General features: G+C 43.6%; 1 protein-coding gene across 1 annotated transcript in view; it reads left to right on the top strand.

Moving 5' to 3' along the window:
• Window positions 1-14,584, top strand: part of ATP8B1 (ATPase phospholipid transporting 8B1) — a 103,676-nt gene that overhangs the window by 61,584 nt on the left and 27,508 nt on the right. The window contains exons 3-11 of the mRNA XM_040985046.1: window positions 3,580-3,677; window positions 5,725-5,838; window positions 7,824-7,922; window positions 8,034-8,095; window positions 10,462-10,534; window positions 10,672-10,742; window positions 12,333-12,415; window positions 12,532-12,690; window positions 12,871-12,959. Coding sequence (XP_040840980.1) covers window positions 3,580-3,677; window positions 5,725-5,838; window positions 7,824-7,922; window positions 8,034-8,095; window positions 10,462-10,534; window positions 10,672-10,742; window positions 12,333-12,415; window positions 12,532-12,690; window positions 12,871-12,959 — 848 coding nt within the window. The remainder of the gene's footprint in view (window positions 1-3,579; window positions 3,678-5,724; window positions 5,839-7,823; window positions 7,923-8,033; window positions 8,096-10,461; window positions 10,535-10,671; window positions 10,743-12,332; window positions 12,416-12,531; window positions 12,691-12,870; window positions 12,960-14,584) is intronic.

Genomic DNA, 14,584 nt, shown 5'->3' with positions numbered 1-14,584 from the left:
CATAATTGTAAATGTTTTTAATGCGTTTTCAATGTGTTACAAAACCAGCATGGTGGCTTTGTGCTGTTTGTTTCCCATCTTTTCCACTTTGGGAGGAAGGATTCAGCAGAGCCTGTGTGTCACTGGATAAAGGGGTGTTCATCCAACAACCAGTGTGCTGAGAACCAACCAAAGACGCTTCCTTAGTTATCTTGCAAGTTTACAGCAACCCTTTCCTGAGTGCTCACATATGCCTCCCTGTTAGGAGACTGAGCAGCAGAGCTCAGGGCTGAGCCAGAGGTGGCAAAATGGATGCTATTCTCGAGAGCAGCTCCTGGGTCAGTTTTGCTACCAGAGGCGTTTTCAGAATGGTTTAGAGCATCAAGCTCCCAAGACAGCCTCATCTGAACAAAGAAGTGGGCAGAGGCTGCTGGGCTCGAAGCTCAGCTTGTCAGAGTCTTGGTTCTGATTCTCCTATTACTGGTCAAGTTGCTAATCTTCCTCATGCCGTACTTTCCTTGGCTGTGCAACAGGGAGCCTCACTAGTTGGCATGGCACTTGGAAATAGTGCCACACATACATTAAGTATAGAGCTGCACAAGCCAGGAGTGGGTAGGCACATCACCTCCCCTGTGACTGCAGCATGCTGCTGGCTTAGTTATTGCTGCGTCGGAAAGTTCAGTGGTCTGCATTTCCAGGAGACACTTGCTTCCAACTATGCATCATCTTTTAAGGGGGGAAGAAATAGCCCCAGCAATAAACCACATCTCACTGTTCATGAGTTTCACTTTTCCTGTTCACACCGAAGACATTGGGAGGGGGCACTGTGTGCAAAAAACTGGCAGAACTAGGAAGGGAGGTAAGGACAACCCTTGCTTGCCCCTACCTCTCCAGAAACCGTTCTGGATCTGGGTATTCATGGCCACTGCATACAGGAATAGCACTGACTGACATGGTGGAGACACAAAGTTGGTGGCAGGCAATAGACAGCTGATTTCCACCTGCCTTGAAGGATCTATTCATTTAGATAAACCTCCAAGTACAAGTGTACTTGAGCCCATGGTCATCATCATCCAAGGGGGTGGGAGGCTATGGAGTTGGATAGCTATGTGAGAGAAAACAAAGATGGGTGATGGGGTGAAAGACCACGATTGACTATAGAGAATCAGCACTTCCCTGGATGGGGTTTGGCCAAGACCACTGTTGTGGAAGGAGATGAAAGCTGTGGCTGCTCGCTCTTGCTGGCTCTGGCCTAGATGCAGAGCAAGTGGCAGGGCTGCCTCCAGAAGGGGTGTCTGTAGGTGCTCAGTGCAGTGCCCTGTCAGTATCAGTCACCGTGATGCAATACAGAGGCAGCTCACTTTAAAGAGGAAAAGGCTCCAAGTCCAAGATCCAGTGGGGAAGGTGATAGAGGAGTTACTGGGCCTCCAGTGAGATGGCAGATGGTGGCACACAGTATTTAGAAGAGGTTACATCATCAAATAGAAGTTAGAGTGCCAGGTTGGTATTCCACAATGCTCCCCAAGGGCAATGCCTCCAATAACTTAAGCACCCCCACACACCTCCTAACAGTTTCACCATCTCCCATGAATGAGACACTATTGGAGACTCAGCCTCTGATCACAGACCTTGGGGAACACTAAAGCCAATATTCCAACCACAGTCTGTGGTGCCTTAGGTGCCCACTTCCAAGGAGAGCAAGCCACAGCCCTATAGGCACCAATGTCTGTAACCCCATCCAGACCTGCACAAGAGCAGATGCAGTCACCTTTCACAGCTGAGTCCGGAAGGAGAGAGGCCACCAGTCATCAGCTGCTTTCCTGATTAGCTGCAAGCTGTGAAGAGCATGCTGAGCATGCCTGGGCTACCAGCACAGCAGTCACAGGTCTACGGCAGCCTCAGAGCTAACCAGGTTCTCTCTCCTGAAGCTTGCAAAAATCCATGACCATGAAAAACAGCAGCTATGCTTGAAGCTTGCCATTCGCTTTATTTTCTGCCCATAGCTCCGTCTCCCTCTAGTCACACGGGAAGATGGCTTTTACTATGGGGTGAATGTGTTTATCTCAAAAGGCTTCATTCCGGGCTATCTCAGCCTGGGAGGTTCCAGTGGACATTCTAGTCTTTGTACAGATAGGGAGAGTGCAGCACTGGGCTGCAGGAAGATGATGTCAAGTCAGCACCCAGGGACTTGACATGACTGAGAAGCACAAAGGTCAGGAGTGTGGTCGGTTGTGGTGAGATGTCATTAAGCAGAGGTGTGCAGGGGACAACTACAGAGTTTGGGATTGTTTTTTTTTTTTTAAGATTTATTTATTTTTATTGAAAAGGCAGATATATAGAGAAGAGGAGAGACAGAGAGGAAGATCTTCCATCCGATGATTCACTCCCCAAGCGGCCGCAATGGCTGGAGCTGAACCAATCCAAAGTCAGGAGCCAGGAGCTTCTTCTGGGTCTCCCACATGGGTGCAGGGTCCCAAGGCTTTAGGCTGTCCTTGACTGCTCTCCCAGGCCACAAGCAGGAAGTTGGATGGGAAGCAGAGCCGCAGGGATTAGAACCGTTGCCCATATGGGATCCTGGTGCATTCAAGGCAAGGACTTTAGCTGCTAGGCCACCATGCCAGACCCAGAACTTGTTTTATTGAACCAAGAGGTGACATCTTCTAATGACTGGAGAAACATACCCCAAGAAAAATCTGATGAGAAGAGTTGTGGCTGAGGAGGAGTGGGGAGGAGTGATCTGTGAGACACCTGCTGGGTGGGAAAAGGTTCCGCATCAGTGGAAACCCTGTAACTCTCCAAAGTTCTCTGGAGCTCTTGTTGGTAGCTGACCAGGCTGAGTCCACACCAGGAGTGTGGATGTGGGGCCAAGTACATGGAATGGATTTAAAACAGTGAGAAATTTGGTCATCAGGGTAAAGCAGAACCTGTAAATAATTCATCAGGGCCTCTAAGTGTCAAATCAGTTCACTGGTATTCTTGTACTTTGATTTATTCATTCACTGGCTGTTTCATACAATTCAAATTTTACTAACCATGTCAGTAAGACTGAAAGGATATTTGGCTTAATTCAGCTATGAGTTTCTGGAAGTCTGGAATTTTGATTGGAGGAGGGAGGACATGTTTAGATGAGGATACCCTACTAGAATTCCGGTGTTGTATACACAGTTGGTCAAGTTTCAGTGTGGTTACTAGTTTTTAGCACCACTGAAACAAAAATAATACGCTGGTACAAGTCCGGGGTCAAATGTCCACAGGGTAGGGAGATACCTCCTAAGGGCTGAGAGGAAGGGAGCTTTCCCAGCTGCTCTTCTTGGCTTGCAGATGGCCACCTGCCCCCGATGCCTTTACATTCCCATCCTTCTATCTATATGTCCAAACCTCCCCTTTCTATCGATCATCAGTCATGATAGACTAGGAAACCCTGAGATGACCCCCCACACACACACACCTGCCCCTTTAATTTTAGTCATCTGCAGTGTTTCCAGACAAGGGCACACTCTGGGGTAAGAGGATCAGTCTGGGAAGCACAGAATTCATCTCCTAATAATTTGCTTATTTTCAACTTGAGGGCTTCATTTTTTTTTCTTCCTTTTTTAAAAGATTGCACATGGCAGGTCAAAGCAAACGATCGACAGTTCCACGAACAACCTCAGTTTATGAACACTAAGTTCTTTTGTATCAAGGAGAGCAAATATGCGGTAAGTTGACTTACATTATTTTTATTCAAACAGGAGCCTTTCCCAGCTGCCACGTCGCTTGCCAGCTTCATGCTGTGCCTCCTTTCCAGGTGTTCACTAGCCAGGAGCTCTTGGGGTCACTGCTAGTTCTATAGAGCGATGTTTCTTTATTGAAGATTAACTATCCTCACAGTGGGTAGGGATGACTTTAGGCAGCCTCTTGTACATTAGAATTTTCCCTGTGTGCTTGCAAAGCTTCACAGATGTGTTATGGAAGAATGAACAGTCATGGCACAGAAGCCTTATCCCACTGAAATACAACTGACAATAGGAAGTCCATGGCCAGATGCACAAATATCTTCTTAGCTATATAAACAGAAACAAAAATTAGTTTTTAAATGGCAGAGAAGATATGAAGCTACTATTACTATATCATAGTAATATATACTTCAGGAGACTCAATTCACATTAATATAGGAACCAACAAGTTAGGACAAGTTTTACAAATAAAATAATAACCTTCTCACAGCACAGTCTGAGAATGTGGCAAGAAAGCAATTCATTTTTATCTGAGCAACAATTCCTATTAAATATCCAGGGACCAGTATGAATGAGTGTTGTGAATTACAAAACTTAAGCCACGTTTGCTCAGAATGTATCTTTCCAGTGATATAGAGCTGGATTTGGAATAGGACGGAGGAATCTACTGCAAGAAAGTTACCTGTAAATTTATCATATTGTCCTGGTTAAATACAAGTACAAACAAACCTGGGTACAAACATTTAGCTATTTTCAAAAAATGAGTAGTTTTTTCTCACTCTTCCTAGTCTATGAAGGAATTTTAATACATGAGCGTTGTTGCTCCCTTGAGTGTTTAATACAATTTACAGTAAAACTTGTTTTTCTTGTAACAAGGAAGTTTTGAAAAAGTTTTCTGTTGTGAATTAAATTAGCAGATACTCAAAAATTGAGATTATTCATTTCCCGTTTAGACAATTAACTTTATTTTATAAATTTCACTTAAATTTTCAAATGTATGCTATAAGGACATTTATGTTAAATTTTCAAAATAAAACTGTTATGCAGATCTGTTTTTTCTTAAGCAGCTTTGGGTTTGAAAGTAATAAATGTGAAAACAATCCTGACAATGGCCCTAAAACCCCCGCCCTGCCTTGACTGGATTTAGGACTCTTTAAGAAATTTTCAACCAAAGAAAAAGGCTTTTTACCTTTGAATTATGATAAAGAACTGCTAGTAGGGATGGGTTTCTGTATTGTAAGTGTCTGTTTAGTCCCCTTGAGCTGCCAAACCAGACATAACTTAAAACAGCAGTTTACTCTGTCACAGTTCCGAGGGACAGAAATCTGAAACCAAGGTTGTAGCAAGTAGGACTGGCACCTCTTGGGGGCTCTGTGGAAGCCTGTCCCATGCCTCTCCCCCAGCGTCTCCTGATGGCCTGCGGTCCTTGGCTTGTACACACGTCACTCCCCCTACTGCCCGCCTCTTGACATGACCTCCCTCCTGCATGTGTCTGTGTCCACCTTGCCCTTCCCCAAGGACACTGACCACTGGATTAGGGTTCCCTGTAATCCAGGATGACTGTATTCTACCTCCAAAGGCACTATTTCCCAACAAGATCTCATTTACAGGTAAGGGGTTGAACCTATCTTTGGGAGGACATAGTTTGACTCCCAACAGTGTCTTTCATTGTTCTTTGCTTAGAAACTCTTATCCTTCATTAAGTAAAAGTGTTTCTTTCCCTATTTTGCCCACCATGTCAGCTAACTCTGCCCCATTTCATAAGAGGTGCTAATGGATTGAGTCATGTGACAGCAGCAGCCATATAGTTCCAGTGTCCCACCTGTTACTGTATCAGAGATGAAATGCTCCAGTAGTTATTCTGAAGTCCAGCTGGAATTAAAAGTTTGAAAAGAAAGCTTAGCATCTTTCTACTAAACAGATAAGGTCCCTGTGTAGGCCATGGGGAAGTGACTTTTGAAGATGTGTGTCCGTTGGCAGATGTGACTGACCTTACTGAATGACTTTCTTGTCGTTTTCTTCCCAACAGAATAATGCAATCAAAACATATAAGTACAATGTGTTGACCTTCCTACCAATGAATTTGTTTGAGCAGTTTAAGAGAGCAGCCAATTTCTATTTCCTCATCCTTCTTATCTTACAGGTAATGCCCTTTGATACCTTAAATCTGTTGTGTGTTATGATGGCTCTGCAACACTGAGGCTGTGGACCTAAGTGATAACAGTAACCTGGGAGGTGTTTATACATAAAGAGCAGGGGCCTGTACATGCACATGGGCAGCTCCATCGGTGATACACGAACAGAGAAAGGAAGAAAATGGAAACAAATTCCACATCTTTATGTTTTTCACCCCATTTCATAATTATACTGGTGGGAGCATTGAAACTGGTATTTCTAAACTGAGTGTGATTGAAATCTTCACTTTGTAAAATCTTTGGACCATACTTTAAATCAAATTTTGATTCCTAACTGGATGCCTAATTAGATGCCTAATTTTATAGGAACATTGTTGGTTTTTGTTAATGTTCTGAGAAGCTGGTTTGACCTTAGAAAAGACCTATTTTTTTCTAAATGTTTTCCTTATTTGGAAAGCATGACTTTTATCTGCGTAGGAACTGTTGGTCACAATCAGCGTTCAGGGTCCATATTTTGTACCTATTAGGCAGTTCAGAAAAGAAAACCCAACCCACTGCCAGATTCTTTACATCAAGCATAGAGTTTGGAGGATAGTCCCACCTTTGGGGATTCACTCCTTAAAGTCTGTGAAAATGATACTGTGTGTCTGGGCGGGGAAGGATGGTGTTTGTATCGAGAAGACACTGGAGAGTAAACACTTAGCAACCCAGCAGAAATTAGGACCAGTAATTCTGAGGTATGTACCCCACATCAGAGCATCAGGGTTCAATTCTGGTCTCTGCCTCCTGACTCCAGCTCCCTGCTAATGTAGATTCTGGGAGACAGCAGGAATGTCCCCATGTTGGATTCCTCCCAGCCAGGTAGGATATCTAGCCCAACTCCAACCAACCATTGTGGGCATTAAGGAAGTGAGCCAGTAGATGCAGAGGCTTTCTTGCTCTCCCTCCTCTCTTATACTTTTCAAATTTTTTAGAAAAAAAGAATCCCTGTTGACTTTACAGTAAAGGATGGTCTTGCCATCAAAAAGTGGTGTGTTAGGGGGACATTAGACAGGTAGAGATTAAGTGGTATGTGGACTCCTTTTCCTTTATTCCCACATATCCATAAGTATTGTGGGAAATGAGCTATCTGTCTTCCAACTGCATTTAAATTTTCTTCTTATAAGGTCAGCAATTCAAATTAGGGTTACATACAGTAAGAGCTTTAGGCAACTCTTTACCAAATTCTCATCTCACTTAATTCTTGTACCTCACAAGGGTACATAACCTAGATTCTGCAGGGAAGAACTTACGTCTAGCAGTGTGCCATACCTTATGTAAATTTATAACACCTATAGGTGATAGAGCTGGGCAAGACTTACCTCCAGGAGTTTGACTCCAAACCCCATCATGTAACCACTATGTTATATGGCCAGGTCACCAGTAAGGATGATTACAAGAGATGTTTATGAAACTTGTTTTCCAAGTTCCCATTCAAATTGGGAAGCTCACTTACAGAGCTGGAACCTCATGCTCCTTTCTTGGCTGTGCCATTAGCAATGCCTGTGAAACAAGCACTTTCTTCTGGTGCCCCACCTAATCACTTTGGCCAACTGCTATGTTTGCCTCCATCTAGGGATCCCCAACAATCACTGGCTGGGCAACCACAGTGTACAGCCACTGTAGTTGCACTCCAGAGAAATGAAAGGACTGCCCTCATCCCCAACTAATTATGATTTTCACAAACAGCTTAGCAATTTCTCTTTGGTTATCATGTTCTAAAGCCCTCCAGGTGTGGAGGTTGTAATATGGCAGTCTTGGGAGCCATTTTCCTCTGCTGGCCTCTCAGCCAGGTGGCCAGAAACTAGAAAGACAGTAAGAGGAGGTTGCCTGGCGTACTTACAGGCCTTTCCTTCAGCATCTTCGGGCTGTAGACTTGCTGGTGGATTAGACACATTAGCATTGATGTGTTTAAGTAAACAGTTATGAACAGATGCATTTTTGTCTCTCATAGGCAATTCCTCAAATCTCTACTCTGGCATGGTACACTACACTCGTACCTCTGCTTCTGGTACTGGGCATCACTGCAATCAAAGACCTGGTAGATGATGTGGTAAGGACTTCTTATGCCAACTTCCAACTCAGGCTTGGAGCTTGATTTAGTTTGGCATCAACATTTACACATCAAGATGATTAAACAGCATTCCTCCTCTCCTTTCTAAAGGCTCGCCACAAAATGGATAAGGAAATCAACAATCGGACATGTGAAGTCATTAAGGATAACAGGTACGATGCCTTCTTTAATTTGTAACTGAGAGACAAGGAGACAGGCATATTGTAGAAATGGTAAAAAATACATTGTGAGACAACTGTTAGAAGTCTACCATTACATAAGCTTTTCATTACAAAGGGTCTTCTTCCAAAGTCAATGCCGCCTCTTGATGTTTTTGATGCTATAACCCAATTGGATGCTAGGTGGTTGCCAGCTTGGACTCTGTGTGATCAGCACATCTGGCATTGATACAACCCCCATCAGCCACTAATGTGTTGCTTCTATTCTACTGTTCTCAAACATACCCTCTGCAGAGCTTTGCTTTGGTCTGAAGTCCCCCTTAACTGCAGTTTTCCAAGGTTTCAGTGACTTATGGTCAACTGTGGCCCAAAAATATTAAATGAAAATTTCCAGAATTAGTTCACACATTTTAAGTTGGGTGCCATTCTGAGTGGCAAGATGAACTTTCACTCTGTGTGTCCCCACCTCATGAGTCATATGAGTCACCCCTTTTTATCCACATTTAGACACTACCCACCCATTAGTCATTTAGTTACTTTCTGGGTTATCAGATCAGCTGCCCTGGAATCAAAGTTCTTATGCTCAAGTCACAGTTTTACTCAAGAGTTGCCCCAATGCACACAGGTAATGAAACAGGCAACTCCTAGATGAGAAAGAGAAGCTGTAAAGGACTTCCATTAAGTATTATTTCCCATAAACACAACAGCTAAGGTAGGACAAAAATGTATTTCAAGAACTACATCATGTTATAACTTTTTTGACAATGTATTGTTATAACAGTTCTTTTATTATTATTGGCTATTAATAGTCTCCTGCTATGCCCAATTTGGCTTTTTCATAGGTATACATGTATGGGAAAGATCCAGTAAATACAAGGCTTGGTACTATCCATGCTTCCAGATACTCACTGGGAGTCTTGGGAGGACTACTCTAAGTCTTAACACTTCCCCCAATGTTCCTGCTAAAGTGGCTTTCATATTCCCTACTTTTTTTTTTCTTTTTCTTTTTCTTTTTTTATTATTTTGACAATCTTTACATAGGTAATTAGGGTAAAAAGGCTCAAGGGCTACAGGAAAGTGGATAAGACTAGTATTTTTTCCATATTGTTTCCTTCATGCTTAAAGGGGGTATTAAGGGAGAAGGGCCACCCAATTTCCCACCCTCCCCAGGTCCCGGATGTAGGGCATGCTCTGAGGATCTTGCTCATGTGGTTTTGATATTTCAACAATTATGAATCACTGCCAATCTTGCCACTCCAAGCACTATGAGGTCTTTGAACAATCCACTGATTGACATAGTCCATCATAGCTGAGATGGTTGGTTGACCTGTTCTATCTTCTCTCTTTTCTTGGTTAGGGTTCTGAGTCCAGCATTTAGATTAGGAAGATCTCCAAAGAAACTTTGAGGTGTTCTCAAACCAGATTCTTGTATGTGCTAGCAAGTACAGGGCCCGGCACAGTCTATCACTCCAATCAGCTGGTGGTTGTAATTGCTGGGTTGGTTCTGTTTTCACTCCCGACTTCCACTGGAACCATATTCCCTACTTTTTTTGGAGAAGAATTTGTTAACTTTTTTTTAATTATGATACATACTTGTTAAAATTATTTGTGTGTGTGTCTCTTCTTCTGCCCTGGTCTATAAACTTCTTCACATGCTTTCTACATGCAGGAAATGCTTCATAAATGTGTGTTAAACTGTGAGCAAAAGCTTCAAGCAGGACTGCATATCCAAGTGCTAAAAATGACTAACACTCAATTCAAATCCTTTTTCACTGTCAACACAGAGGAAAATAACCTGATTTACAGTCCCACTTCCACTGCATCTAATTCAAAAGTAGATGGCACCAAGCTATAAATATCAATTTACATGGCTTTTTTTCCCCCTTGAAAATGAATGACTTCTGTCCCAGAAGCTACTCTTTATGTCATTTAGAATGCATATTGTGAACGGTGATGGAACTCATAGTCCGTTTGGTTTAGCCTCCCAGGTGTTTGACTACACTGGGAAAGAGTGATTTGAGTGGGCTTGAATTTGGGAGTTGGGGCCCATATCCCATAGGACAGTTGCCCCAGACTCATATGGTGGGTCAGACCTTTCAGAGGTTGGCCATCAGTGGGACAGGGCCCAGAGAACCTTTTCAGAGAACAGATGGAAGAGTCCAACAGAATTGTCCCCAGGACCCCAAGTAGCTAGAAGCAGGTGTTGACTTGTCCATTTGTAAAGTAAGACACACAAAATCCTAATTTACCATTTGAGAGATACTGAAATGCAAAATAACTAGAATTTCATTTGTTGAAGAATAAACCAAATCCCTGGGACTTGTGGGAAGCCAATCAATTATGACAATCTTAATATGCAGGTTCAAAGCTACCAAGTGGAAAGATATTCAAGTTGGAGACGTCATCCGTCTGAGAAAGAATGATTTTGTTCCCGTAAGTGAAGCAGCACTGCCTACCTCCTGCCACTGCCTCTGCCTGTTCTCCCTGCTGGCCCTGTGCCCAGCTCACCCTGTGCCCAACCAGCCCAGGGTATCCGTATCAGTGGTGTGTTCTGGTTCTTTGTCACATAGGCTGATGTCCTGCTGCTGTCCAGCTCTGAGCCCAATAGCCTCTGCTACGTGGAAACGGCGGTACTGGATGGGTGAGTACATCTCAGCTGGCCCTGGTTCAAGATGGTCTTTGTAGGCACATTCTTGATGACAGAATCTGCTCACTCTGGACCAGAAACTTGGAGGTTTGGGCTTACTTCTGCCACATGGAGGCTGCCTGGCAGCACCCCTGGTTTCATTGACCTCTTCTTTCCCCATTTCTGCCATGGGGAGCTTTCCAGCCTGCTTTTCTCCAGTGCTCTGAGAAGGTGAAAGATCAAACAGGAAGGAGCAGGCTGGAGCATGCTGGAGCCCACTCCAAACCACTGTCTGTTTCATGGAAAAGAACAGATTTTTCAGGTTTTTGCCAGTGGGCAATTTTGAACTGTCTCTCTGTTGGCTTTAGTTACTGTGCTACCCTAGATCCTTTTACATGTTAACTTAGGTCATCTTAACACTACTAATGAGTGAGTGTTGTTTGCACCTTGACATTACCTACAGGAAGCTGGGCATAGAGAGATGCAGCTGCCCGAGGGCCCACAGTACGAGGTGATCAAGACCTTGCTCCCTGTGCTTGCTGCTCACACGCTGCTTGGCAGGCAGCTGAAACCACATGAGTGAAACCAGAGCCTTTCATTGGTCTCCAGGGCAGTCAGCTGACAACTTCATCTGCACGATAACATAGCTGTCCTTACATCATTCAGGCAGCCTCACCTTGTAGAGACAGGAAATCCTAATATACCTGTTGGGACAGAAGAGTGAAGTTAAGACCACCAGTAACTCCCCAGTGGATGGAACCACTTGAGTAGCTGTGAAGTCTGGCAAAGGCCACCCTTCTTGGGATCAGGTGTCGCTGTATGTCCACTGCATGTTTAGCCCAAGTGGCTGGGCTGTGCCAAACCTCAGGGCTGAGGCTGCCACTTCCCTCCTAAATGAAATGGCCTTTCACGATGTGTGAGCCAGTCACTTGCACTGGAAAATGGTAAGCTTATGAGAGGCAAGGTAGAATTTCTGTAACAGGGATGTCTTAGAGCATCAGCGAAGAGTGAGTAAATAGTCGAAGGTGTGTTTCCATGTAAGCAGCTTGGTAGCTCAAGTGGGAGCAAAGCACAGATGACTGAGGAGACCCCAGGGGCCCCTGGCCTTAATGACAGTGGATTCTTCTCCGGTTCAGGGGATAACCTCACCTAAACCTGTAATTCCCAGGTGAATAGAGTCTGAAAATAGAAAACACAAATTATTTATATTTTACTTTCAGACATGTCTAGTGTTACTTTGTGTGATTGTCTATATATTCCATTTTAAAAAGAATTTTATTGATTGGACAGTTAGATAGAGATCTTCCATCTGCTGGTTCATTCTCTCTGTGCCCTCGATGCCAGGGCTGAAGCCAAGAACCTAAAAGTCCACTCAGGTCTCCTCTGTGGGAGGCAGGAACCCAAGAACTTGGGCCGTCACCGCTGCCTTCCAGGCACGTTAGCAGGCCAGGCCAGATCAGACCAGAAGGCAGGATTCCGTCCCAGGCACCCAATATGGGGTATCCCAATTGGCAGCACAGCCCATGGTGCTGCAATGCCTGCTTCTACGTGCCATCTTGAACTCCAAAATTTGTCCTTTTAAACTTTTATTTCATGTCTCTTTAGGGAAACCAATTTAAAGTTCAAAATGGCCCTCGAAATCACAGACCAGCATCTCCAAAGAGAAGATACACTGGCAAGGTTTGACGGTTGGTACCAAACACCTCTAACTTAGTTTTCAGTTGAAGTGGTGATCTGGTCCCCATTTGATGAAAGCCAGAAGGCTCCCAGGGGCTTCCTTAAGGGCATCGTCTTGTTTTCCAAGGTTTTATTGAATGTGAAGAGCCCAATAACCGATTGGATAAGTTCACGGGAACGCTCTTCTGGAGGAACTCCAGCTTTCCTTTGGATGCTGATAAAATCCTGTTGCGTGGCTGCGTCATCAGGAACACGGATGTCTGCCACGGATTAGTCATCTTTGCAGGTACTTTTAGAGCTCTGGGGAAGCTGAGGTGCCCAAGCTTTAAGACTTAAGGAAACAGGCTGCTTTTATGCCTTTTTTTTTTTTTTTTGCCACTGAAACCACAGAAGCAGTGATTTTTATTGACCTGCTGCCAAATTGGTCATCTCAATTGTTATCACGCTAAATTTTTTCTAATTTTAGGTGCTGACACCAAAATAATGAAGAATAGTGGAAAAACCAGATTTAAAAGAACTAAAATTGATTACCTGATGAACTACATGGTTTACACGGTATTTATTTTATTTTCCCTTTTGGAAGAGGAGAGGCTAGACTGCTGTCTGTTGTTCTAATTTTAATGTATGCTTTTTAATGTGAAAAAAAAAGCTTCCTCTTTCGTGGAATAGAAAAATATTCTGCAGCAATGAAAATTCATACAGGAGAATCACCCTGAAAGGGGAAGCGGCATTTGCAGGTGGCCCTGGACCTGCTGGAAAACCAGGGAGCCCCCACCAGGGCAGTGGAACTGGACTCCTGATTACGTTGTTGTTAGTTTTCCCTAAGGATAATTCCCTTATGTGATTTTTTTTTTTGCCCCAACATGTGCTACAGAAATCTGAAATACAGCAAGGCTAAATATAAAATATACTGGGGGTCCCCAAGACCATCCCTGGGGTTCAGTGATTGAATAGAAAGGCCCATTAGGCTCAGCATGTGATCATCCTCGCAGTGACAAGTTATTCCAGCCACAGGGTACAAAACAGAATCGGCAAAGCCGCACAGAGCAAAGGCAAGAGGAAACCAGACCAGCTTGCAGTTCTCATCCAGGGGAGTTGCACCGAGAAGCAGCAGTTTTCCCAGTGACCCTCTGTGGCAGCCTGTGAAATACAGACATGTCTGCTGGGAAAGCTCACTGGAGACCCAACTCCTGGGAGGTTACGCCGAGAGCTCATCACACAGGCACCATCTGCCTGGCAAGTGCCAAAATCGCAGACCCCAAGGAGGACGTAGGTGGTCTCTATGAGCCACGTGTTCTTTGCACAAAGTGAGGCACAACGAAAATAAGAAGTAAGGAGCTAGGAATCTCTGCTGAAATGTCAGTTCCCAGAGACTAGCCAAGGACAGACCCTGCAAACAGGTCCCACAAGGAGAGGGGCGCCAGCCTCCTGTGTTTGCGCCCACACACAAGGCAGCCCGAATTTTCAGCAGTCTTCTCACTCACTAACAAAAACTGTTTTGTCAAATATTTAGTTCAGTTTGAAGTCATAGAGCCTTAGGGAATTCTAATATTTATAATTCCTAAATTGTGTGTACACATTTAAATTTGTCCCTGGAATTTTATTTCCAAATAACAAATACCTCTAGGAGAGCTGACTTCTTTTTATTCCTTCTTTATTTGCTCATAATTTTCACGACATAGTACTTATTCTGCTGCTTAAATCATCCTGTTTACAGTGGCATGCAGTGCTTGTTGACATTGTAGCTTCATGAATAATCACCCAAATGCAGGGGAAACTTCCTTCTTTCTGAAGTTATTTCCTTGCTTACATTTTTGTAAGCATCCCAACTTAGCATCCTTAAACGTTGTTTCATATGAGGATGGGCTATCTTCCCAAATAGCATGTTAATATACAGAGTAAAACTAGATGGGAAAAATACCCTATCCCCTAAGAGTTTGATTATAAGATATTTGTTACTTAAGATTCTTCTCTTTCAAAAGATAATTTTGAGGCTAATCTTCACATTGTGTATGTGATGTAGGATTAATCAGTCACTCATATAGACTTTTCAAAAGCATTTTGGAAGGTGCTGTTTTTTATCATTTTCAGACTACTAAGTTATAAAATATTAAGGATATTAGTATCTATGAAATGCATGGGGTCAGATATCCGCCTCTGCAATACCTATGAGTGTCTCA

The sequence above is a fragment of the Ochotona curzoniae genome, unplaced genomic scaffold (assembly GCF_017591425.1).
Source record: "Ochotona curzoniae isolate NIBS_2020 unplaced genomic scaffold, NIBS_Ocur_1.0 contig_43, whole genome shotgun sequence".
Lineage (NCBI taxonomy): Eukaryota > Metazoa > Chordata > Mammalia > Lagomorpha > Ochotonidae > Ochotona > Ochotona curzoniae.
Note: the sequence above shows the minus strand (reverse complement) of the source record. Positions and strands in the feature narration are given on the sequence as shown.